Source organism: Aulostomus chinensis, chromosome 2 (assembly GCF_037954235.1).
Source record: "Aulostomus chinensis isolate RoL2024-O1b breed Wild chromosome 2, RoL_Achi_v1.0, whole genome shotgun sequence".
Classification (NCBI taxonomy): domain Eukaryota; kingdom Metazoa; phylum Chordata; class Actinopteri; order Syngnathiformes; family Aulostomidae; genus Aulostomus; species Aulostomus chinensis.
This window is the reverse complement of record NC_141321.1, coordinates 19,642,356-19,669,631: the sequence shown is the minus strand read 5'-3', so window position 1 is coordinate 19,669,631 and position 27,276 is coordinate 19,642,356. Positions and strand designations below refer to the sequence as shown.

At 41.4% G+C, this 27,276-nt stretch overlaps 1 protein-coding gene across 6 annotated transcripts; it reads left to right on the top strand.

Annotated features, from left to right (window-relative positions):
* irag1 (inositol 1,4,5-triphosphate receptor associated 1) lies at positions 1-26,888 on the top strand. Of its 6 annotated transcripts, none has more exons than XM_086183076.1 (25): positions 35-132; positions 227-279; positions 350-1,040; positions 2,506-2,689; positions 6,135-6,172; positions 11,809-12,009; positions 15,005-15,111; positions 15,208-15,269; positions 15,741-15,914; positions 16,519-16,584; positions 16,728-16,777; positions 16,988-17,044; positions 17,362-17,817; positions 17,910-17,976; positions 18,793-18,913; positions 19,036-19,066; positions 19,931-20,071; positions 20,302-20,433; positions 21,395-21,548; positions 21,731-21,780; positions 21,925-22,119; positions 22,703-22,764; positions 23,345-23,467; positions 23,638-23,766; positions 25,052-26,888. In XM_086183076.1, the coding sequence occupies exons 3-25, from the start codon at positions 576-578 to the stop codon at positions 25,212-25,214; spliced, it is 3,228 nt and encodes a 1,075-aa protein (XP_086039202.1). In that variant the 5' UTR covers positions 35-132; positions 227-279; positions 350-575; the 3' UTR covers positions 25,215-26,888. The 6 variants fall into 6 exon arrangements, with proteins under 6 accessions (XP_086039218.1, XP_086039202.1, XP_086039227.1 ...); XM_086183101.1 differs by having other exon boundaries at positions 43-132; positions 266-279; XM_086183084.1 differs by having other exon boundaries at positions 100-136.
* The last annotated feature ends 388 nt before the right edge of the window (positions 26,889-27,276 follow it).

The window sequence follows — 27,276 nt, the reverse complement described above, 5'->3', positions numbered from 1 at the left end:
CGACTTTTTTTTTTTGGCCAGGCAGTGTATGTGAAATAAATCTTTGACATCTCACACACAGGACTCAGCTGCTGTTGAGCCTCTCCACCTCTGCCAGCAACAGGCAAGCCTCAAGCAGCAGCTTGTCAATGTGTATGTGAGTTTTTATCTCCCTTGCTCTGTTATGGTAACAGACTATTTGGTTGATGTTAATACCTGCTCTGAGGAGTGTCCCTGGTTTTGACAGTATATTTATGGGCACCTCCATTACATAACACTTTACCAGGACTCTATCAGGGGGTAAGTGCACTTTTAGTACCCTTTGGTAACTGTAAAGAAGATGTTTATAAAGCTGTGGTGGTGGTTTCAGGCTGCAGGACTTTGAGCTGCAGAAGTGTGTGTGGGAGGAGAAAGCTGAGAAGGTGGAGGAGCGCTTGAGATCCGAGGAGAAAGACCAAAAGCAGAGCCAGACTGAGAACCAGACTCAGATCCAGCAGTCCAAGGTGGCTGTTGTAAAGTGGTGGAAAGCCCTGAGTGTGGAGGGAGTGAAGGCCCAGTCTAGAAGAGCCCAGCAGGCAGAGCAGACCATCACTGATATGAGGGAGCAGGTCTGCTGCCTGCAAGCTTCTCTCAAATCTGCTCAGGAAAGTGTAGCTGAGCAAAAAAGTAGTAGTAGAGTTCATCTTGTCCATAAGGAAACCAACACTGAGGAAGCAGCAGCACACGGAGCTGGAGTGACGCTTGTGAAGGTGCAGAGGAATGCAGCAGTGGCTACAGACCCTGTGCAGATCCCAGGTGGACCAGTATCAGAGCAGAAGCCGACCAAGCTTGGGGTGACTGCAGACGGACTTCTGGCCACCCTCAGAAGGATGGAGGCAATGGTGAACAGGGCCCTGAAGACCGCCGAGCTGGTGAGAGAGAGCGAGCAGAGGGTGAGCCAGGTCAGAGTGAGGATGGAGCACATCACTCAGAGGGTTGAGGAGACCGTGGGACGAGCAGCCCACACTGACAAGCAGCTGAGCAGTCTGGAGGCCCGGGTGACAGAAACAGCTCCCAGTCAGGTTTGTCTGGTGAACCCAAGTTAATTCAAAGGTCTAAATTCAATTATACATGTATCTGACTTTGATTTCACTTAAAATAATGAATTTTTTAAATCAACTTTTTATGGACTAGTTTCAAAAACATTTTGTGCAAACTTGGCGAGTGCCTGATACCAAAATGTTGTCACCATGGAATGGGGGTCCAAGCAGTTTTTAAAATAATGGACTTAAGGAGTTCTGGGTTCTTTATCTTGTCAACCATAAGAATTGGTCATCTTATGAGTTGATAAGACTAGGAAAAAACAGACTGAATAAGTCATGTTGCATTTTAGGTTTGAACTGTCAGTGTAGTGGAGGAAAACAGGACCCAAATGCAGACAGCGGGCAAGGAGTGTTCAACAAAAGCGGTATTTAATGATTAAAAAGACAAAGTACAACAAAGGAACTCCAAGTACCATCTGAAGAAAATACAAAGTAGCAAACAAAACCAAAACTTACACTGGAGCATGGGAAGAAGCTGGGAAAACAACCGGCAATGACTGAAAATGATCCGACACGGGTAAAGGGAAACACAGAGGTTAAATACACTGGGGAAACGAGACAGAGGTTCGGAAAGAACTACAGGTGGTGCAATCAACGCAGGTGAGACACATGAGGTAATCACAGGAAGACAGGACACTGACTACAAAATAAAACAGGACCACAAGACAGGGATCGTGACAGTAACAATGTATATTAAACAATATAGACTAGCTTAGAGAATCATAATATTGCCCAGTGTGATATCCAAATTTAAGGAAGTGCAATATTCACAAAATGTGTCTAAATACCATTCTAAATGAAGTGGTGCTGCAGATACACCCCAGCATGCAAATGATGTTCTACAGTCCTGAAAGTAGTTTTTCCATTTCAAAATGTTTTACTTCAAAATGTACTGAGATGTTTTGATGACACGCCAGAAAAAGAAGAAAAAAAGAGCAGCTGTAATCTTGCAGCTTAGTCAAATTTCACAAATTAGATGGGGTTTTTTTTCAAAAAGTTGTTATTGCCTTCTCAGTCAAATCTCCACATTTTACAAATACACAGAATTTATTTATACATTTTAACCCTTTTACATTATACAGAGCACTGGATTCTTTCCAAAAACAAGCTTGATAAGGTAAAATCATTGCAATAATTATTTCATGACCTCTTAGGCTCAAAGGCTGACTCCAGCTGGGGGTCCTGTCCCTTACCATAAGAACCACAGCAATCAAGAATGTTCTAACATTTATTTCAATTCATAACACTGAGGAGCTGTGCTGATGCGTGAGTGCTTTGACATAATGTGGCATAATCGACAAATGTCAATAACATTAGTTGGAATCAGCCAGCAGTAATACACAAGTTTCATAGTGTCTAGTCTGACAGGTATGAAGTCGTTCCGTTGCTCAAAATCTCAGGAGGACAGAAAAGATCTATTTGTTCTCTTTGCCCTTTTCTGAAGCTGCCAGTTCCCAAACTGCCAGCTGATCCGACCCCAGCAGCGTTCATGATGGACACTGAAACAGAGGCTGAATCCAGAGGCCGAGCAGAGCCTTCTCCTCCTCTTCCTCCTACCCATCCCCCTCCTCCCCCTCCCTCTCCTGTGGTCCCAGAAGTCAGTGAGCCTTCCCAGCTTCCCATGAATGGTAAGATGGCCGCCTTACAGAAATATAGCCTCAGTGGTTACAGGGTATGCTGGGAGAAACAGATGAATTAAAGCTGCTTCCTTTTCTATCGGTTATCCCAGAGGATGTCTGAAAATAGCAGCAGCAGTTATTTACACTGCACACAGCAGCTGGTACGGAGAAGAGGAGGAGAGAATGAGCGCTGAGGGAGTGTATGCCATCTATCAGAGCCCACAAGGAGAACTAGGGGAGGCAGAGGGATGGGGAGGCAGGGAGGGTGAGGTATATTTAGCATCCAACTATTAATTGATAACACTTGCAGATAGTTGTATGAATTTGTGCCTAAATCATGTTTTTGTTGTTTCAAAAAAGAAACGGCTAGTTTTGCTTCTGTGTCCAAGAGCACCATACTCCTCTGAACCTCATCAAACCTCTAGCGCTCAGAAATTAACACATTATGTTTGCTTGTTCCCAAAAATGTCATAACACCTCCAAAAAAAATTCTGCTCCCTCACAAGAAATCCTTTGCAACAGTAAGATTTTTTCTCATGATAAACAGACAAAATATAATGTGTTAATTATTGAGTTAACACAATAATAACAAAACAAACTCATTAGCTCTTTGAATTAAACGAGCTAATGAGTGAGTTTTGTTTCCCTCAGACGGAGCCTGTTGAGCCGGTCGTGTTTCTGCTACGTTGAATGGTTTTATCTTCTCTCTGGAAGAAGAGGATAAATATTCTTTGAGATGTATTGATCCTAAAAATGCTTCTGGATTTTATCTTTTTTTTTTTTTTTTTATTCAGAATCATATTGATCCAACTTTTTCATGCTTCAGGAAGGCTCAAACTCTTCTTCCCCCAGAGAGAGTATCTTGATAACTCTGAAGTCTTACTTATTTTTGATGTGAGAGGTTTCCCAGAGGCCTCAGATTGACAAACTATACAGACTTGAGAGACGTCCTGCATGTCCGCTTCTTGGTTTATGTTCATAGAAGCTGACATAATTCAGTGCCATGTTGGTGTGGGTTTCTTTTTTGCTGAATGACGGAAGCAGAATCCAAAGAATGAAGAAATATTGGACAGTGATGGACAGTAAATATTTGGAGTTGGATTTACTGTCAGCTGCAACTCTGTAGAGGCCAGTTTAATGTCACTGTACCTCCAGTTGAAGAAAGTGTTGGATAATTCATGGGAGGAAGGTGGTATCTCTCCACTTAGTCACTCAGAAGAATACAAGATTCATTTATGAATAAGTAATTTCCTTCAATGTCCAATTAAATGTATCACATTTAACCAAAAGCCTCATTTTGATTTGATGGCCCGCAGAATGTTGACATTAAAAAGAACAAAAGTAGTAAAACAAGAGGCAGGAAATACAGCAAACAGCACTTATCATCTCAAAACACTATACACAAAACAGCAGTGCACAGCAAATTCTAAAGAGGCGTGTCTAGAGTTGGATACAGAACTCAGCCCTACTGACCAAAGCCTCTTTGTATAAAACTGCTGATTCATGATAAATCAATGCCAAATTCCTAAGATCACATCTGGAAGTTTAGTATTTTAGGGGAAGGAGAGAGTATGACCATGTGATGTCATCACCGCAATGTGTTGAAACCCAGACAAATGCAGACAACATTTTCTGCAAAATTTCAAATCCAAAATGTTAAGTTGACATGGACACACATATTATCTGAGGAAACATCTGGCCAAATACAAAATATCCCCAAAAGCAAAAGAGTGTTGTTTTGCACACTTTAGCAGCAGGCCTGGATATTTAGATGAGGACATTTGGATGTATGGCCTCCTCCAAGGAGGGAATGTTCACACTGCAGTTTACCTGTCAGCAGGACTACAAAAAAAAACTACAAGCTGGGTTTTCATAAAACATGGTTGAAAGGTGAGGCACGGGTCAAGGAAGAACCCATAAATTCCTCCGCAGTTCCACTTAACAAAGTAAGAAAATGGTATTATTTTACGTTGGGTTTAGCTGAGGTCACCATGGCAGAGGTTCATGCTCTCTGAGTGTCCTCTCGAAGGCCATAAAGGAAATCTCTTTTTTGTTTCTCACAGTGTCAAGTCAAGTAAAACAAAATACCATTGCTTACTTTCACCAGTCCAAGTTCAAACTGAACGGTACCCAACAATGACGCACGCATACACTTACAGTCACAAATGTATTTCATGGAGCAAATCACTGCAGAGGCCGTCGTGGAATAAAAGACAAAACAATAAAGCTTATGTTTTTTAGCTCCTAGAACTCTGCCCTGATATGTAAAGCTCCACTCCTCTGCCAGCTTTGGTGAAAGTTGGTCAGGTTGAGTTTGTGTAACCCTGTTGACACACAGACACCACCAAGGACCTCCTTGGCGAGGTTGTAAGAGTGATAAATGTTGAGTTTTAAATGTCTCTCAGGACCCTTGTGGATGCTGTCTGTGTTTTCGATGCCATCTAGACAGTCTCTTCAACTCCTTTAGGATTTTAAAGCTATTTATACTCCTCCTTTATGTGCCTATATACAAATACAAGGCTAATATGTGATATTAAATCAACTGTGTCACATTACTATAACACTACAAGGGATTACAACGGAGTAAAAGGATTCATGTTACAGTTTAAAAGAACACACAGTGAGGTTGTTGGGCTCTAAATGAATAACGATCAATAGGAGACAATGTAAATAATTTAGAAACACCGTGGTCTTCTAATGGCCTGTGTGCGCGGTGATACGGTGTACTCGGGCCTGTAAACACTCTGCTCTTTGATGGGGAATCTATGAAGGAAGAGAGCAACTTGATTCATGTGAGGTCAGATTAAAATACCTTCTCTGTTGTGGTGGGACATACCAAAGTATCCGACATCGTGAGGTGAAATGAGGACAGAACCCCTGCCACCAGTTTTCTACTGTTCACCATTGAAATATTGCATCAATCCACGTATTTTATGGTCCAATGTGTGCTCTCTTAGAGTGAAAACTAGCCGAAGTGACGTGATAATAGTTACAGTAACAGTGAGTAGTTTTTTTTTTTAACAGAACTGGTGTCATTGATCGTCCTTTTTATAGGGTGAAGTATCTTCGTTAAACTCTGGTGTGCTCAACTTAATGCCTCTGTCGCACATTACCAGCTACGGTAGATGACACAATAGCTCTTACTCGAGCTAAGAGCATTTGGCCAAACGGAACTCGCACCTCATGTGCTTGACACGGTTGCCAGGTTATTGTTGCCCCTGGGTATAGAGATGGGGTAGGTGGGTGGGGTATTTCCTGAAACAAGAGTTGCAGTTCTACCAGTCAGACGAATAATCACACCAACATATACCTCACAGGACAGAAAATGTAATTAGTTCCCCTCTTTCTTTTTTTTTTTCCTTTTGTGTGCATCCGTGTGCGTAAGCGCCTCATGACATTTGCATTGCACATGATTTCCTGTTAAATGCAAATCAGCCGTTCTCTGTCTGTCCAGCTCTAACAGGTGGAACAGGACAAGGCAGCTGCGACACGGTGAGACTCCCTCCTGCTCTACTTCTCTAAAACAGCATGTTGGTTCTGAACAGAGGCACAACTGCATGTAGTAGTAGTACAGCATGATGTGTGTATTGAAGTGGCTTATTGGAAATATTTGTATTTGTATTAGACATTATCCTGATGCCCACTCCACAGATGTAAAATGAGTCTTTTTGCCTGAGCAGGAATAGAAATGCACATGTTTAAATGCTCTACTTAAAGGTATAATGTGTCATATTTTGGCATTAAAACTTATTAAAGCAGATAGATTATGCATATTTTAAAGACTTTTGTAATTAGTTGATCCTAAATTTGGACAATGTTCAATGTCCATATTGCTTTTACCCCCTTTAGTTGCTATGATACATCAGAACATCTTTTCTGCCACACAGCCTCATTTCTTCATAATTTCATTCCACTGTACAAGAAAGTAATCCAGCAGAGATTCAGACTGATCATTGTCAGTTGGCATAGCATTGTGTTGGCTAGTTAAAAAGCCTTATATGTGTTCCATTAAAAGATTAGTTAATGTTACTTTATTACCCAAAACCTGAATATCACTCAGGTGCAGGTTTATATATCCTACTAGTGGGTCCTTTAATGTGTGGCAAAGGTGATGGAAGACCAGTGAAACAATGACAAGAAAGACCAGAGGATAGAGAATAAAATTGTAAAAGCCTGCACTGAAACAAACATATCAGTAATAAAGTTATTGCTTTTTATCTGAAAGACGACATTACTTGAACTGAAAAAAACACATTTCCCTGTGCACAGCAAATGTGAGTTTCAAGACAGAAGTCTTAAATTACAGACACAAAATGCACCCTCACACACTTTACTGAAACTTTATTATGTGTGAGGGAGTGAAATAACCAGGTTTGTTTAATGGGACACATGACTTATGATCAACAAGTTCCATCTTTTTGAATTGGAGATGTCTGATTACTGATAACATTTCAACACTGTTCATTACGTTTATAGTTATTTTTACAGTGATGATTCTGACCACAGATAACACTCCACCACTGAATCAGCCACATGACATTCGCTAAAGTAAGGTTAGCACTACGTAGCCAAAGCTACTTCAAGCTGTTTCTTCACAATGAATTTGATTTCTGTCTTAATCGGATCAGATGCATCATGACCAGGCAGTGTTTGTGTTTGCCCCCCCCCCCACACACACACTCACACACACACACACACACACACACACACACGCACACACACAGCAGGAGTTAAACTGCAGCTGTACATTTACAAACAATTACAAGGGGCTTTTGCAATGTTACGTTTCTTGACTTTGAGGAAGCTCTCCACTTTTACATCTACAGCTCAGACTGAACCCAGATACCACCACCACACAACTATATCCCATGCATTAGTACTTGCAATACTTTAATTGTCTGATAACATCTCGATAGCTTAACTTGAACATGCATTTTATATATATATATATATATATATATATATATATATATATATATATATTTTAGCTTTGGGTTCAACTTCAAAACTTTCAGTGTCCAAGTAAGTAACAAGGGATTTTAACTTGAGTTGAATTAAATAAAAAACATCTCGCATTTTGCACAAATTGATTCACTGATAAGCGATTTCCCTCACTCAGGATTACTTGAACTGTGATGCTGTAATTTGTTATGAAAGTCAGCTGTGTTCAATGTGACTCCACCACCACAACCACCACCTCATGGAGGATGATTGCAAAAAGATGATGGCATCAGCACTCAGGAGTCAAATTTCTCCAGATCAACACAAATCTTACAGGATTTGACAATGCAGTTTACCAAGCTAATGAATTTGAATGATGAGGTTGGACTTAGAGGATGGTTAGTTCCCTCATCGCCTGCAGCGCAATCACAGATGGGACAGACACAGTTTATCTACTCATCTCACACAGACAGCCCTCACATAAACCACACATTATTCTCCTCCTCCTAAAACAACATTCTTACTTTCTTCAGCTTCTAGTTTAGGGATGATCAGTAGCCTGAGAACACACAAACATACACACACACACACACACACACACAGAGCAGCCCAAAGAGGCATACAGAGCCCTTCTCCTTAAATGGTCAAAGCTCCCAGGAGTGAAAGAGAGGCTGCCGCTGAAAAAAGACAGGGAACAGAGGGGATGGGAGAACGAAGGAAAAACTCAGAAGCGAGAGAAGTTTTCAGAGCGAAAGACTGAGAGTGACAGTTTGTGTTGTGCCGGTCTGAGTGGAGGGATCTCTGCAGCACTAGCGGTGGACTCAGGTAACGCCCGTGCCCTCACAACTTCAGTTTTGTGAGGTGATGATGGTTTCAGGTGGCAACTTTTGCAGGTTGAGCTTTGTCAGTGTGTTTGTAGAAGTGTCAAATGTGTGTGTAAGTGTGTGTGTTTCTGGAGAGTCATGGGTCTGACTTGTAACTGCTGTCTGTGGTGTGTTTACATAATGTAGTCTTTTGTCTGGGAGCACAACTGTGTTTAAGACTGATAATGTATTGATGCAAGTTAGTGTCAGTGGATTTAATGACTGTACATCTGTTCATCCATCAGTCTCATTTTCTTTCTCACATTTCCCCTGTTTGGTTATCTCTGAATGTGTAGCAACCACTTCCTCTGCTGGCCCTGTGCTCTGTACTTCACACAACTAAATTTTAAACAAATCTGGCAGGGAGGGAGCAGGCTTATGTAACATGACGTGGAGGAGGGTGCCGGTCCTCGTGTATCCCTCTGCTTGGCTTGGCTGCCATGAGAAGTAATGTGACCTCTGATGGTCCTAATCAACAAATACCTTTTCCTTCTTCCTTGTTGTGTAAGAACAAGAAGGTCCTACAAGGCTCTGTGTTTCAGGTGTGCATGTTCTGTCCTGCTCTGTAACAGGAAGTAATCTGAGTGATTCAATTACTGTGCAATGTTTATCTCAGGGTCATCGAGTGCTGGGGAAACACTGTGCATCCTCCAGCCTCCCTCACTCTTGGCTGGAATCTCTTTTTGTTGTTATGTTTATGTTTCTTCTTCATCCACTTTAAAAGAGCATTTGCAAATTTGTTCGTTGGAAGTCCCTCACAGAAATGGCATGGCATTCTTGTCCATGGTAAAGTGACAAATATACAAAGAATGGAATCGGTCATCGAGGATTTATTTGTTCTTCTTGTCTGTATTTAACATACTCTCAAAAAGAAAAAGTTGTAGAGAAAGTGGAAGGCTAAAATAGGAGGTTATTGAATGGATGAAGAGTTTAGGTTAGGCAGCCACCAGTGATGCGGGAGGTGATTCCCCAAAAAGCCTCCACTATGGCATTGTCAGGCCCTCATTAAAGCTGCAAGCAGTGATGAACAGGCCTTCACACCGCAGTGTGTGGCAGAGTGAGAGGTGAAACCTAATGACATTTGAATTTTACATGAAGGAGTAAACAAATGCTGCACAGTGAGGAAAACCAAGTTTAGTGAAAATTGGCCTTTCAGTGTTTGTGTGATCCTGTTTAGAAGCAGACAGAAAAACTGCACCGAAAACATGACCTCAGAAGTCAGAGGTGGGCTCAGGTGGAGCATAACACTTGTAGAGCATTTAAACACAACAGCAATCTCACAAAGTTGTTTCAAAAATTATGTAACCAAAAGCAGAGAGAGACATAAACATAATCCTGTGAGACAGTATTCCTGTTCTCAGGAAACATCCTTGTTACTCACTGGGAGGTCGCTAAACAACCCATTTCCTCCCCAGTGACTCAGCCTCTCGGTTGCTATACGTTCTTGAGAAAACGCAGCGTGTTTTTAATGACACAGAGCAACACTCTGCATATTCTGACTGTGAAGTGACCAAGAAGTTGTCCTGCATAATGCATGCATGCAACAAAAGTATTGTAAGCAAAACACTTACCTGCATGCTGATGAAAGAAAAAAAAATATATATATATATACAAACCGATGGGAGGTCTCTTTGTGGAGCCCTTCAAAGGGTTAAATCTACTCTGTTTAGATTTACATACATTTGCTGATAGAAGAGAAGATGAGTTCAAAGAAAGCGCTCTAACAAGTTGCAGACACACATGCACGCGCACACACAAACGCACACACTCACACAAACACAAACATACATGCATCATACTTATTAAACCAAGACCTGTTTCTCTTTAGCTGTGATCCAACGCTGACAGCAAACATCAGTTAAACACAGCACGGGCTTTACTTCTGCTTTGGAATGTAAAATATTCACCGGTATCGTGAGTTCACATTGTACACTTACTGGAAGTGTATCAGGCGCCTACTACAACAAAAATGATGGCTAATGAAAAGAATCATTAAGCCTCCAGATTAGCAGCCTTTATCAAAAGAACATGAGCTTTAATCCTTTTCTCTGTCCCATTCTATTTTACATGCTGTTTGAAGTGTTGTTGTTTTTTTCACTTACACAAATTACGTTGCCATATCATCATCATTATCATTATATTACAAAATTACCTCCCTTCTGCGTCAGTATTTGAAGTTCTGGTCCAACTATAATGTGAGTATCTACAATCCCCTCTTTATTCTACATCCTCCCTCTGGAGCTCTTTGCCTGCGAGAGCGAGTTACTCTAAAGGTTTGGCCACAACCTAAAATATCAACCAAATACACAACAGTAGTCCTTCAGTCTAGAAGAATCCAAACAGTCTCTCAGTGAGGTTGTTCTATGTTAGAGTAGTGACAACAGGTGACTCCGCTAACATCCACAGAACTGTCATGTGAGAGGGAAAAATGCTAATCACTGGCTCAGCTGATCGATAAAACAGTAAATTAGATGTTGCGTTTCACCTTATATAATAAAACTGATTTGTAAAATGCATGCTTACACTTCCACCAAGGTAGTAATGTGATGACCAGTGTGTGTTAGTACACTGGAGTGGCCATAAAGTGAGAGAGACTTAAAACTTCTTCAAAAAATGTAAAATAACTAAATAGAGAGAACAAGTTGTATCTTGTAGGCTCAAAACATAATATTTTTCTCTCTATGGCCACTATGGGGCTACATATATATATTTTTAAAAGGATATGTTCAAAAAGTAATCAAAGGATTTTGTTGAAATTTGATGGAAAGATGGGTAATATTACAAGAAACAAGTGATCTGGATCAAATCTTGAATCCTGGATCCTGAAGACTGTCCTGGGCCATTAGCAGGATGTAGTTATTAGCATTATTCTTCTGGTTATGTCATTGACAAATCTAGATTAAATTCCTTGAAATGGTCCAGAGCATCTATTTTTAGTAGTTGGAGAGAAGCTGTATGAAGAGATTTTGATGATACAATGTTCACAGGAGCAGCGGTATGAGCTCTCGCAGTGCTTTCTAGTTGGGCTTCAGTCTTGTGAGAGTACATTCATGTCAATTTAGCTTCAGGGACATTTAAAAAGCATATAAAAGCAGAGGTTTTCTATCCAATAAATTAGTGACAGTCTGTTAGAAACATTCACCAATGGCGCTGTTGTGAGCAGGAGAGGCTATTTTAGGTTTGTTTATGCTGTGACTGTTCCTTTGCTGCTTGAATATTTTCAGTTATGCTTTCAACCTTTTTTTTTTTTTTTTTTTTAAAGAAGCTGATGTATTTTTTTCTTAACAGACTGAAAAGTTTAAAAAAAAATCTATTTTGTTCCAGGAAGAGGAGAATCTTTTACCTCAGGGATCTCTACTGCACCATAACCACAAGGAGTCCAGTGACTCCTGTGCTGCTGAGAGGCCTTTTATTTTCCCCCACACCCGTTCCCGCCCCCCGCTGCTCCCTGCCATGCCCACACTACCCGAAGAAGAGGAAGACTCACCCGAAGAGCTGGACAGTTCTTCAAGTTCTCCCAGTACAGTGAGTGAACACGCCATCAAATATTCTGTGTTGCTGCTAAAGGTTCCCTCAAAAAGGTGCGCTTCAATTTCTTGTTTCTTCCTATTCTACACATTTGTTTGACTCTGATTCTTCATGTTACAAAAGCTATATATGTGTCTGTCGAACTGAGGCAGGAGAGGGGACCAGACAGCAAACATGTAAATATTCCGGATACCATATTGGGACATTCTTAACTCTAGTGACTCCATACTTATGTGTTTGTGCTTAAGTGCAGCTCAGATTCCACTGATTCTTGGAAATTTTATGAGTCTATGAAGAATAAATTACAGTAACTCAGATGTGGTCAAGCTGCTCGCAGAAAAAAAATCTTTTGAATCACATGCATGAAGTCTCAACAGAGTTCAGTCAGTTGTGCTTTTACTGAGGTTTTACTGTCGGAATCTCCACATAATGTCAATATGTAGGATCAGAAAATGAATGTTTTGCACAAAGTGGTCGCTGGCTATACAATGCAGGTTAAATGAACCCCCAAAATAAAATAAAATGTATTTTGGATATTGGATAATGTATATTTCTAATGTACTCTGACGCTGCTATCTTCTCATACTGAATTTTTTTTTCTTGAATATGATTTTCAAACATGTGAACGCTGTGTATACTTGAGCTGACAAATATCAGAGCTGATATCTCAAAGCTTTAGCAGATACAAACAATAGTATCAGCACAGTCAGAGACTCACGGAAGCCTAAAAAGGCTGTACTTACAATTAATTTCCTTATGCCGTTATATTGCGATTATGAGAGATTGTCTGTCTGGATATCATGGACAAAATAAATTAACTGGGATAACTGTACAAAACCTGCGAGGTACTGGCATAGAGAAATCACTGCAATTTTGGCCATCTCAGCTTCTGTAGAAACCGGCAGCTGTACACATAAGAATCATTTTCCAGCCTTTCCAATTAGGTAAACTGGCCGCTTATATCATAAAAACACCCAACTAATTAAAGTTATGCTGTACTTTGGTGACTACAGAATGAACAACATCAGATTTAGAGTTGGGTTCACTAAAAATATCCCATCTCTGCAGGATGTGATGAAGCTGTGTAATCAGATCGTAAGGTTATATGCTGACAGTATCACAGTACAAAAGTACCCGTTGTGGTGACAGAACAGCCGTGGTCTTTCTGCAGCCTATCTGTAGCATCGGCTTCAGAAGAACTCCTCTCATTAAGGTTCTACATGGGAATTCATCTTTGATGTCAGTCAGGATTTTATACAACCTTTCATGACTTGATTTTATGAAACAGAATCTGAATGGCCTTTTATTTTTGAAAATGCAAAGTTTCAGCTTAAAAAGAGTCTGGTTTCATGTTTGACACTGGTTTAATGCTGATTTGATCTCAGACTTGTGAAGGACTCCTTCCTGTCAGTCTGAAGCTCTTTGAAACACAACCCTCTTGTGTCTACCTGTATGAGCATTACTTATATTTGCATACATTAAAAAGCTTTTGGGGGGGGATTTTCTCCTTTTAAAGTGTATTTCTTCCCCTCCTCCTCCAACTTTCCCGGGGGGGGGGGGGGGGGGGGGCGGCTTTACCCTTTGAGGTTATTTGACAACTTCTTCACTTGTTTAATGTAAAACTTGCTCATCAGATTCTTATATAGATTTATATATATATATAATATAGATTATATAAATATATTTTTTGTGTTTGTGTGTTGCACCTTCCTAAATGTATTTGATTAAATATCAAGAAACAAACAGACACAAACCTGCAGTGGAGAGAGTAATCCAGCAGCAGTGGGGGTGTTAGCTGCTAGTTCAAGCCTAGGGAGGCTGATCTGTCACCTCGGGTGATGATAGATACAGCACATCGAGTTGTTGTTAGCATGCAACATATCTGACATTACATAATCATAAATTATCCTTAATGCAGATGAGGTTGGTCCAGTTTACCATAATCAAATTATAGAAATACTGAGTTTGCCAAAGCTGAAGCAAAGTTCTGATTCTTTATTTTATGAATTATACTTCAGCCTCACTGCTTCGCTGTAAACAAATCAAATCACATCACCGCCAGTTAGAATAATCCATTGTCCCCAGATGCAAAACCACCAGATTCTGTTTCTCTTGCTGAAAATGCCAGGGTGATCTCAGAGAAGAATACTTGTGAAATGACCATGACCGCTGGGGCTTTATCTGGCTTTGCTAACCAGCTAGCATTGGACTGTCCTGCTTCCTAATCCTGCTTTGTACCTCAAGGGGTGATAGTGACTGAATGTGGTGGGATGGACCAGCAGCTCTACTCCATGCTCTCTCCAGATGTCTCACCTTATCTCTGAGGTCTGCCCTCATGTGGAGGAAACATGTATCTACAGTCTTTTAGTTATCAACCAATGCTGTGTAATTCATGACTGCTGCTCCTGCTGCTGAGACCCTGACATATTTGTGTATTGCTAATTGTATGTGTTGGTTTTTGTTAAAGTTCCCTGTGATAGTGGTGGATACCTTTCAGGTCATATCCTGCCTCCTAGCTGTTTGGAGCTCGGAATATGAATTTGACTGCTGCCAAATCTTACATAAGGCATCTTTAATACTGCATTGCATGGTGGTCACCAGACCTTACCTGTGTTGACACATCATGAAACAAAAGCAATGTTATTTTCCAACAGCGAATGTAAAGAAGAGGTAGTCTGTTATTAAGAAATATTTATTTAATTAAACCAACATTAACATGTAAGGATTGTAATTGAGTGTCTATTGTCAGTTGGCATGTAATTTCAAAAGATAAGTAAAGAACCACCATGTAATGCTGCAGGTCATCAACACAATGGAATGAGACTTGGAGGAACTGGGACTCCACAGGGGCCCACAGCTCTTCTTTTTTTTTTTTACCCCAGGGCCACAAAACAGGGTGGTCTGCCCATGCTAACTGGTTGGTGTTTACCAGTTTCTTTATGTTGTGGACAAGAGAATATAATTCATGTGTGTTCTGCGATTCAATTTACAGTCTACACCGGCAGAAAACCGAGCTGTTGTCATGACCGCCCCCACTATCATCTACCCCCAGCAGGCTACTATTGTCCAACAAGATGGACGTCCTCTGGAGCAGGCCAGGTGATTGCCTGTCATCCACAGCACACATGTGCAGGTAGTTTGGTGAGCAAGTGGAAAAAAATAAATGTTTCTTTGTATTATTGTGTCCTCCTTTAGGCCTCACAGTCCCAGATCTCGTCTGGCTAGAAACTCCTCTTCAGGCCCCATTACCACCATTGGTAAGTAAACATTATACACAAGTTAACCTTTCTTTTTTTCTTTCCATCTTTGTCTTTCTCAGTAAAATGACCTGCTTTTTGTGATTTTTCTCTCCCCACAAACCATAGATGTTAGAGCCAAGTGCTGTTTTCATGCTCTGTGTTCAGACAGAAAACACCAAATTTAGACAAAGTTTGGTCATCGGTGTCCTGAGAGATGAATCTGCCGGTGTGTCTTCCCACATGCCTGAGATACTTTTGTTGCTTTCCTAGTGTTTGATGTTGTGCTCGTTGCCTTTTTCTGAGGGGAGGATTGAAGAAAGAGATTTAGCCAGCCATCCCCACCTGATTTATTGGCTCACATCCATCTCATCCAACAATACTCATTTGTGCTGGAGCAATTCTCAAATATGTCATAAATGTTTATGTATTTTTAAAACTGTCCGATGAAAAATATGTGCTAAAAATATATGCTTGTATCGCTTTTCTCAGACAGCAGAGGCAATGTGATCGACCTGGTGAAGGATCGCCTACCAGAGCCGAAGCTCTCTGAAGAGGATCGACTGAAGAATCTGGAGCTCCTTGAACAAGCCAAGAAGGTCAGCGACCGCTTCCTGACTCGCCGCGGCCGCCGCTCCACCAGCAGCCTTTCAGACTCCCCCACAAGTAAAGAATGTATTTTCATCGCAATTAAATGATTAAAAAATATCCTCATTTGATGTTATTTTTATCAGTTTTACTTGACATTTTGAATATTTTCTCTCTTGTTTTGTGGATGTCTGGGTATGCAATAATCTTCTTTTTTTCAGTTTGCTATTTATAGCTATAATGCAGCATGTTTGTCTCCATCCTCTGCTGGTGACACTTATCACAACAACCATCCACGCATGCTTAGTTAAGGCAGCCGCAAACAAAATGCTTTGTTTCACTGTCTGAATTGAATCCATTTGCTCTTAAACATTTGGAAAATCTAAAAAAACTGTGAGTGGGTTTTTTTTGAACCCCATTTAGGTTCACTTAAGTGAGTTGCTGTCTGGGCCAACAAGCATGCTCAGTATGCTTTCTCTCAGTAGGAATTTCACCACAGCCCCAAACTCCATATCATATGAAAAACATGAGATGTGGTTTGGCGAGGGCTTTGATGTGTGGCATGTTCATTTATATAGCAATGTGATGCACTCTTGCTTAAACAGCTTGTTTTTGTATATAAGTTAACCAGGAAATACCATTATATGAGCTCTGATGTGCATTTAATTCTGTTTTTATCCAGGTCTTTCTCCACCATCTCCACAGTGTAATTCTAGAGGTAGCCCAGTGTCTACGGCGCCTCAGACTGGTATTATTTTTGTGTATTTTTATTACCCACACTGATGATGGTATTACATTGTGTCTTTTACACTGTCATAGACATCCCCTCTTTTTTCCTCTTTTTTTCTTGTCAGACTCTGTCAGAATCAAGTTTGTTTTCTGTTGTTTCAGTTGCTGGGTCCCCAGAGCCGACCTACGTCAGCGCACAGTCTGGTAGTCAGGTAAACAGCTTCTATAGATAAACAACAACTGGATCTTCTTTTCCCTCATTTGTGTGATTTATTTCAATGTTGTCTCTGCATTTTTTAAATTTTATTCCTTGTGTAAAACACTTTGAATTCCCTCCTGCTTCAAGAGCAGCTGTGCCAGACTCAGATGAAATCGAATGCTTTGTATCACTAAAAAAGGTTCTAAGTTGCCCTCTCTTGTAGCATCTGGACGTTCCCTCAGCGAGAGAGCAGCCGGATGTGAAGACCCAGGATCAGGAGGTCAGATAACAGATCCCCTCACTTCATTTCCTTTCATCAATATGTCCAAATGAATATTGCCTAAATGCAGAAAATGAAGCTATACAAAAGAAGCTAGTAACCTCCTACACACTGTCATCATTGTGTTGAGTGAAACAACAATGTTTGGTTGTTTCAGCTTGTGGCTCAAATGTACAAATGTTGTTTTTTTTATGTAGTGAGTTTGATGCCTGATAACAGTTTTGAGAGCTCAGGAGTTTGATAACTTCACTGTTCACGCAGACATGACACCACGCTGCTGAGTGTATTAAATGTAGTGGTGCATGTGCTTCCCTCAGGGCAACAGACTGCTGGCGGACTGGAAGCCCTCTGAGAAGAGGAAAGTCTCCTCGGGGACTCTAACACCTCGTTTTGCTGTGCAGAAGGAGAACTGTGATCCCTCTGTGCCTAAAAGTCCTCCAGTAGTCAATAAACCTGAGGATGTAGCGGGTCAAGGCCGAGTTCCCAGCCAGGCCCCAGCCACAGGAGTGGCCAAGCCCGTCCCCCGACCCCCGACTCAACAAGCCCCCTGTACAGCAGAGATCAAGACGATTGGGGCTTTTCCCCCTCTAATGAGAGCTGTTTCCTGGGATACTGTCGGTGGCATCAATTCAAGAAATGGAGCCCCTGCTTTCCCTCCAGTAGCAGAGGACACATTCTCAGAAAAGCCCAGGGATGCAGTCTTCAAACCCCCAGGACACAAGGACCTGCTCACCCCCTCAGGGACCACACCAAAACTCTCCAAGATCAGAGAGGTAAAGCCAAGCGTCATCACTGCCTTCTGTTCTGGTTGGTATTTCAACTACTGCTAAGACAATGCCTTGCACTTGTGTGTGTTTGTGTGCAGGAGCACAAGCTGATACGCAACCAAAGCAAGTTGCCAGACTTGAGTGAAGCTGCTGAACAGGAAAAAGGTAAGTGCCCTCATTGGCCCGCTTGATCATGTAAGTACAGCGCAGAAAGTTGCAGGGGGTGTGTTCACTTCCTGAATATCAGGGAAAATCTGCTCCAGTCCAGAAAAAGATGTTCGTGTTGTTTTTCCCTCTGTGCTTCTTATTTGTGATAAACTTGTAACAATGAAAGTAATGTTGTTTTCAGCTCCCAACAGCAGGTGGCGTGATTGTTATAATATGTTTGTCACAGACCATCATGAAGGAGTTTACTCTGTAAGACTTGACACAAAGCTAAAGACAAAACACTAATTTAAAAGGTTTCATTTTTTGAAATATAAAATGTTCTCTGTAGGATCCTTAATTATTATTTTTTTATGATTTGATGCAGTGGCAGATTGACACTTTGCGTGAGTTGTTCTGTTATTTCTTCAGGCCATACACTGGATGCCTTAAGTTTAAAAAAAAAAATGTAAAAACATATTCGTTATTTTTCAACTAAGCTGAACTGATATTTCATAAGGGGATTTGTACCATTTTGCATTTTCAACAACTCTATTTTTGCCCTCGGCCCGTGGCCCACCATTCTTTTTGGCCCTTGGAGGGGAGATATTTGAGCGCCGCTGCTCCAGACAGAATAAACTGAATTGTTCAAACAGAAAAATGTTCACTTTAAGAGCTAAATATCATCTCAACTGACCTGATGAAACATATTAGAACTATCAAGCAAGCTATGAAGAAGCTACACATATTTTATTGGATTTCAACAGTTACAAAGTGCACCAAAGCCCTTTAGACTCAACTCAGAAACAGTGAGTCTGATGTAACATGTGTTGCCAGGACCTCCTGCCACCCCAAACACTACTAGTCGCGAAGAGAAGAGGGAAAAGTCTGATGCCATGCCAAACATTTCTGATGTGATGCTGAGAAAACTCAAGCTTCACCGAGGTCTACCTGGCTGGTGTGTAATCAACCTGCTTTTCCACTTGTTTCCTTCTGCTGAGGGTTTAAAAATAACTCAGCGGTTATACAGTGTACCTTCATTACTCACCGCACTAATAGATCTCTCTGGTTTCATTCCAGCGCTCCTCCTCTCACCGAAAAAGAAGTTGAGGTTGGTGTCTTCTTGAGAGATTTTCTACAGGTTCTTGAAGTTGAAAACAAAAATACATCAGACAAATCATTCCAATGATCTCCAGTCACACTGCATTCATGTGCTGAAAGTTTTATTAATAATTTGAGTTCTTGAGCGTGGATCATTTGGTCAAAGTTATCGATCAAAATGTTAGAAAGAAAACCTAGAGAGCTTGATTGCTTCCTCACAATATTTTTAAGGTGTAATTGTTTCCATTTTTACTGTCAAACAAAAGTAACCGGTTTATTTGACTGGTATCTTTGTCTCAGACTGCAGATAAATGTATTGTTCCACACTCTTGAACGTTTGCCATGTGTAGCCCAAAGTTTACTGTTTTGTTACCAAAGTAGTTAATTACACAGTCATAAAAAATAATGTCTCCGTGGATTTGGCAGTGTTCTATCAACAGGAAGGTTGTTTGCTTGTCCCGATCGGACCAAAGAGACTCAGGGTAATTTCCTGTGGAGAAATGGCAAACATGAGTGACGCTGCCTGGCTCGGGCTACAGCCCCTCTCGCTTGTCCCCAGGGAATGTGTCTGGATCAGAACAGTCAGAGGTCGTAGATTTCCCCTCAGCCATGACCTGTGTATGTTGGAAAACTGTGCAGGCCAGCTTTGATCATGAAACACCAGGAGGTCACACGTCAGTTTGTCCCTCAGGCTCATCTCATAGCTCCTTCTCACTCGCATTTTAACCGGGATATACATATTAGTAAGCTCTGGGTTACGTGTGTGTGTGTGTGTGTGTGTGTGTGTGTGTGTGTGTGTGTGTGTGTGTGTGTGTGTGTGTGTGTTTTAATGTGCCCTTCTGAGGGTTCTAATGCATTAACTTCCTCACCACAGAATGCGTTTGTCCAGCTGTCTCTGGCATTTCGTAATGACAATTACACCCTGGAGACGCGGCTCAAACAGGCCGAGAGGGAGAGGAACCTGACTGAGGAAAACACGGAGAAAGAATTAGAAGAATTCAAAGGAGCATTGAAGGCCAGTCTCAGAAAACAAAGCAAATCAGCTCATTTTAGATTAGGACAAACTGGACAAATTTCCTTCTGTCTCCCTTCTGTGCTCAATTATCTGCTTTATGTTTCTTGGAAGTGTTCCACAGTTAATATTTATCTTGCTCGAGTAAAATTCAAATCAATGGTAGATTTTGAAAAAAGGACACTGATGTGTTTTCCTGCGGATGTGAGAAAGAGATGCTGTGTTTCTTGTAGATGACGTCACCACAGTGGCAGAACGTGGAGCAGCGGGAAGCCTACCAGCGGCTCGTGGAGACTGTAGCAGTGCTGCATCGCCTGGCCACTCGGCTCTCCAGTAGAGCAGAGATAGTTGGAGCGGTGCGACAGGTACACTCAAGCAGACCTTTATTTAAGGTACATGCATTTAATGGAGGGTGGCACGGTGGTGCAGTGGTCAGCACTGTCACCTCACAGCAAGAAGCTTTCAGTTTCGAGTCCCGGCTCCAGCACGTGATCTTCCTGTGTGGAGTCTGCATGTTCTCCCTGTTCCTGTGTGGGTTCTCTCTGGTACTCCAGCTTCCTCCCACAGTCCAAAGATATCAAGAGGGGACGAGGCTGATTGATACTCTAAATTGACCGTAGGTGTGACTGTGAGTGTGAATGGTTGTCTGTCTCTATGTGTTGGTCCTGTGATGGACTGGTGACCTGTCCAGGGTGAACCCCGCCTCTCGAAAGCCGCTGGGATAGACTCCAGCCCCCTTGCGACCCTTAACAGGAAAAGTAGAAGAAAATGGATGGATGGATGGATGGATGGATGGATGGATGGACATTTAATGGAATAAAACACAACTGCTCATAACGCCATGTGGGGATCTTTATCTGCCACTGAAACGTTTGTATTTTAGATTGGATTGTGAAAGGTTTTATCTGATATCATGTCTGACCTCATTGCAGCCAAAGTAAACATCTTTTTTTGTTGTTAGATTTTTGCTGGGTCCAGAGCTATTTAGAGCCTCACATGACTCAATTTTCCCGTCTTTTCTCTGTATCAAGCTAAATATGATATTCAGTGGCACAAATATTATCAGCAATGTTCAGTTCTATCAGTGCCCGGCTTCACAGCGTATGATCTTGGTATTTAAAAGCATGAGATTGCTGAAATAAATATGCTGTAAATATCCACTTGGTTATCCCTTTGTCTGGTCATGTGGTCATGTTCTCAAAATAAATGCACATCTCCAACATGAGGCACCTACATGATCAAACTCTGCTTTAAGTGTTTGGATAACTGTTTTTGCTCCTACAGTCCAATGCAGGATTTTCTGAATGGACTCTTATTTCACCACAGGAGAAACGTATGAACAAGGCCACCGAGGTCATGATGCAGTATGTGGAAAACCTCAAGAGGACGTATGAGAAGGATCATGCTGAACTGATGGAGTTTAAAAAGCTGGCCAACCAGAACTCAAATCGTTGTTATGGAGGGTCCGCCGATGCTGGAGGTAAGACGGTCTGACTGATGTCTGCCTTTAGATCCAGCACAGGAAAAGGCAGAGGGTATTTACTTCACTCTTTCCTGGTATTCTAATGTATCATTTGTTGGTTCTGGTATTACAATGTGTTATTGGTTGCTCAGCAGTTTCAGTAACGCATTGTATAAAAAAGCGATTTGTTTTTCATAAAGATGATGGGGTTGCACGGCCATCAAGATCCATGTCTCTCACCCTTGGAAAGGTAAAGTAATTTGTGATCAAATCTGTTTCCTGTTTTAGTAAACATTCTATTTTTTTCATTCTCACACCTCTATGAAAGGCCAAAGATATCCCAGAGTTCATGCTGTTCTCCTGGTCTGCCTCTTGTTCACGGGGCTCTTTGCAGGCTCTGCCCAGACGCAGGGTGAGTGTGGCAGTGGTACCTAAGTTTAACCTCCTGAACATCCCGGGTCAGGCTCCAGGTCAGGCTCCAGGTCAGGCCCCGGGTCAGGCCCCAGGTCAGGCCCCGGCTGCAGCCGGCCCTATCTCGACACCAAGTCCCAGTGCCGGATCCACCACAGGTCCTGCTCTTCCTGTTCTGGTAGGTCTTCCTGTTCCTGAACTGAAATAATAAGATAACTAGTATTTCATGATGGGAGTTTTTACACGTGTAGATAGATATGTGTCGAGAACAGAACGTTTTTCTGACCGATAACGTCATTGTTGAAAGGTGGATATGTAAGCCATATGTGTGTGTAAACTGTCAGCCTTGTATTGCTACAATCAACTAGTCATAGCAATTTTGACTATCATAAGTGGCAGTAACTAAATACACTAAGAAGTTAGCTTTAGTAAAAAGAAAATAATTACACGCTTTTACTCCACGACAATACTAGGGGTATTGTGTTTGTACTCTAATACATTTATTTGACAGCTGACAATACCATGTTTAAAACTCAAAATATGCTGTTAACATAGAGGAGCTTCATCTCGCAATATCATTCAATATATAAAGCTGTCTTTTTTCTGCAAAACAAGTAATTTAACACTCTTCAAGCTGCTTCAAACTTTTGTAATGAGGCATTTTTAAATAGAGGTAGTTTAACTTCAACGTTTGTCTTTCATCTGTTAACATTTTATTATCGTTAGAGAGCAATAAGATTCTTCTACTCTTCTCTCTTTAGAGTGAAGCGAGTGATGTGAAAGGAAACACTCCAGCAGAGACCACACAACCGGCAGCCGAATGGTATGTTTCGTGTACATTTACTTACACACACACACACATACACATACACACACACACACACCACATTATCGCATGTACATTATGTCCACATACCATTGCCTGATTCCCAAGGTTGCCACTCAGTCTTTTAAACAATGGGCCAAGAAAAGCCTGAACTTGTAATCACTTTTATCAAAAGCATTTTGTGCTGCAATGGGACTTTCGGTATGTTTGTGTAACCTTCAGGATGTGTTACCAGGCAGAAAAGCCCCACTGAGGTGAAAATATCCTTGGAAGGATAAAAGCCCAATCAAATCCCCTCCTAGATGATGGATAGGCTATCCTGGCTCATAATCTAAACATTTGTGCAAGAGTTTGACAAAGTCCAGACGTAGGATCCATGTCCTAAAGTGAGCTCTCCAGCGTCTGAGCTGGATGTTCTGCAAAAAGCCCAAAACAGCAGTAATACACATAGAACATACCGGCTCATTTTTGCCTCGCTGTCGCTCAGCTATTGCCACAAGGCCATGTTGTTATGATGCTGTTGTGATTCTGTCAGTATCTGAGGCCTAATTGTACTTTCCTATCTGAAACAATGCAGTGGAAAGAGTGCGTCCGAGCAGGAAACTGAGCCAGCCAAGCCCTCAGTCAACTTAGAGGAGATCAGAGCCGAGATCAGAGCCGAGATCAAGGCAAAGATTGAGGAGGAAGCGTACAAGAAAGGGTGAGGCCTTCGACCGTTATGACCTGTTATTTACGATGTGGTTTTACAGGTGTCTAGTCTCATGATTGTCATGTAGAGACATTTCTAAATATCAGTAAACACGGTGAGGTTGTATTTGATTACTGTATGTGGAGAGATTTCACTGATGAACATGGACATTTTGAATTAAGCTACCAAGACGGACTGAAGCAGAGCAAAGCAATACAGGAGGAAAAGCAGGAAGAGGAGGACGCAGCAGAGAAACTTCTAGAATCAAAACTTAGGGATGAAGAGAGTGGAAAGAAGATCAAGACAAGCAGGTAAATGTGTCTTAAATAGTTTCTTTGTTGTTCAGGCAAATTAAGCTTTGACCCAACAGAAACTGTGTTGTTCAGTTTATCCATCCATCCATTTTCTATACCACTTATCTGTTGAGGGTTGCGGGGGAGGGGGCCTTCAGCCTATCCCAGATGACATTGGGTGAGAGGCGGGTTCACCCTGGATGGGTCGCCGGTCCATCGCATGCCCATCAGGAGCAATTAGGGGTTCAGTAACTTGCTCAAGGATACTTGGACATGGTCAGCAGGGGAAGTGAGGATTGAACCAGCGACCCTTCAGCTGCTAGACAGCCACTCTACCTCTGAGCTCAAAATAATGTTTTTTTAGACTAATAATGATAATAATTATAATGTAATAGAAGCAGCGGCTCTCAACATGGTTCCTCAAGAGGGTTTCTGGGGGTCTAGAGCAAAATATGGGCATAATTTATTTTTATTAGAATTTCATTCCTGTGCAACACGATGACAGAATGTAATGAATATTTTTGGTCATGGCTTTGACACAGAAATGGGAATCTGTGGTGTAATTTGTGTAAGTTTAGGGGTCCTTGCCCTCTTACATGTATTTTGTTTGTTCATTATATAGTCTTCCTTCTTTTACTTCAATAACTTACATGTCAAGTGACAAAAGACATCCAAATCAGCATGTATGAGTAGCAGAATGGGAATAATTGACACACCTTTTTATTGCCTCCCTCACCTTATATGAATGCTGTCATTCAAATTTCATTGTTGTTTCATATTAGCAAAATTCAGTGTTTCTATGCCTCCACCCCAGTGTCAGCTTTGAGGTATAATATTTTTCAGGTTGGCCGTACGACATGCATAAGTACATCTGTCTGAAAATATTTTGGTGGTCAAAGTAAGGTTGCTGTCACAGGCATGGCAACTGGGATGTGTTATTTCCGTGATGCCCAGTGTTCAAGCATAGAGAGAGTTTTGATTCACATTAATGATGTGTTTTATTTGGTTGTATGTCACCGGTGTCAGGGTCAGGCTTGTGTTTGTGGCCAAATGTATATTACATCATCATTACCACATCATATTCATTATCAGCAAGAAGACAAAAAAACAGAATGTCTGCTGTGTCTATTTTTTGTGGTATATAATATTATCAGAGATCATTTTATGTTAATGGACAAGGAAAACACACTGTACACAGACCAGATTTACACTCTGTCACACACTCGCACGCACACACACACACACACGCACACACACACCACATTTACAATATCAGAAACTCTCTTCTGTGTTATCTCCATAGGAGGATGGAGGAGGTGCTTGTTCTTCTTGCTCGTGTCTGTCCTAAGATTCCCTGGAGTAAGAGACTTCTCTGGATGGCCCTGACTGTCTTTCTGGTGATGTGTCTGGTAATCAGTATTTTCACATTCTTCAGTGACCGCTACAACAGACGCGCGGACACGTAAGAAGAAAAGCACTTTATCCAAGTCAAGACTGAGATGTTTGAACCAAAGAACACCACTACAGAAACGGTCACTACAAACCGTTTCACTCCAGCTGAACTCACCTGAAGGCACGACCCTAGAGCCCACAGGTCAAAGAGCATTTTGGGACACTTTATGGATCATGTTAAGTAATAACTTTGTTTGGATTTGAAAGTCAACAGGTCATTTGTGACTGTTAGAATTAAAAAAAATTAAAAAACAGTTCTGTTTAGGGACAAATTACAGTGATAGAAAATATTACATGCCACGTAGATTGTAGAGTGTATATTTATTTCCACGTTAAACTATATCCTCTCAGGTCCAACGGATGATAAAAGCCCTTGAGTGACCATCAGTTCATATTTAAGGTTATAGAAAATAAAGAGCAGTTTTATTTGTCTTTTTTAAATTTATATGCTGTGTATTTAAAGACTTTTAAGTATAAGCAAATTCTAAATTAGTTTCTAAAGTGCAATATTTTTTGCAATTGGTGTTTCTTGTTGGTACCATTTTGTGTCTTCAGATCACTGACAGATTTTTCTACTTGTATGAAAGCACGCTGTAGATGGCATGATGAGGCTTATTTTTATCTTCTGCACATGTGTGTGTCTCCTTGTGTTTGTTCTCTGCCACTTCACCTTTAAATAAAGGGTCCTGGAAAAAAAAACAAAGGACGTAGCCATGATGAATATGAGCAGCTATCAAAGGAGATCCGTCTCGTGCAATACAGATAACTCAAAGGAATACCTGGACATTTCAGGGATTTATTTACATTCTTGTTGAGACACAGTTAAGAAACAGGAAAACTCAGGAAGCTCAGCACCAAGACTGGAAACAGAGAATCCGCCTCTGTCAAGGAGGATGGGAGTTGACAGATCTTGATAGTTTGATATGCACCAAAACAAACTTAAAACACCAGAGTCACAGCTTTGCTTAACCAGCTCTTCGGTTCAAATGACAGGAACAGAGTTCTACTCATCGGAACATGTTTGTTTTACCATTGTGGCCCGGTGTCACTCCTAGACCAACATCGGCCCTACCTTTACATGAGCAGTGAGAGCCAGCCAGTCATGAGGGGCAACAAACAATGAGCCAAGGTGCAAAATTCAGCTATAAAAGTGATAAGCAATACAACAATGCTCAGCTGCCTACAGGAGTATTTGCTGAATGTGGCACGCTCATCCTCGCACCATGATTCAACCCCACTCACCAGTGAAACAATGATATACCTCTACAGCTAAAATACACTAAAGCATGTATCAAAGATTTTGTGAAAAGAAATAATCTACTAGAGCTGCCACACGAAGTGAGAAATTCAGATCATACAAATGCAGCATCTTGTCTTGTTGAACAGTTGGTTAAAATATCAAGCAAGTCCATCAAGGCAAATGAGATCTTTCAGAGAGTGATATAAAAAATAGCGTCCATGGAGTTTAGTCAGGCTGTCTTGTTTTTGGACCAAGTCAAGCTGTTTCCAATCTGTACTTTTGCTAGCTTGCTAAAAGATGGCTGGCTATGTGTACTATCTTACCAATATGAATAGCTTCTCATTTATCGCTCAGCAGGAAAGATAAATAAATAAATGCATTTTTCATGTCAGATACTTTATATGGGGCAGCACGGTGGTGCAGTGGTTACAGCACTGTCGCCTCACAGCAAGAAGGTTCCAGGTTCCAGTCCTGGCTCCATCACAGGATCTTTCTGTGTGGAGTCTCCATGTTCTCCCTGTTCCTGTGATGGACTGGTGACCTGTGATGGACTGGTGACCTGTCCAGGGTGAACCCCGCCTCTCACCTGAAGGCTGCTGGGATAGGCTCCACCCCCCCCCCCCCCCCCCCCGCGACCCTTAACAGGATAAGCAGAAGAACGATGGATGGAAGCTTTTTATGCCCCCCCTTCGAAAAATGGATGGAAATATCAGAATTAAGATGAATTTTGAAGATGAAGATGAATTTTGTTTAGCTGCCTCAGTTTCAGATTCTTGATTTTGTGTTCACAGGGTAATGTATCATGAAATCCATTAACTATTATTATTATTATATAT

What these genes read in the sequence shown, in the direction of transcription:
- irag1 (XM_086183092.1), top strand. Translation starts at nt 576, where the DNA reads ATGAGGGAGCAGGTCTGCTGCCTGCAAGCTTCTCTCAAATCTGCTCAG. An exon ending in CTTCAAGTTCTCCCAGTACA is followed by an intron (nt 12,010 to 15,004) that starts GTGAGTGAACAC and finishes TTCAATTTACAG; the next exon opens with TCTACACCGGCAGAAAACCG. An exon ending in GTCTACGGCGCCTCAGACTG is followed by an intron (nt 16,585 to 16,727) that starts GTATTATTTTTG and finishes CTGTTGTTTCAG; the next exon opens with TTGCTGGGTCCCCAGAGCCG.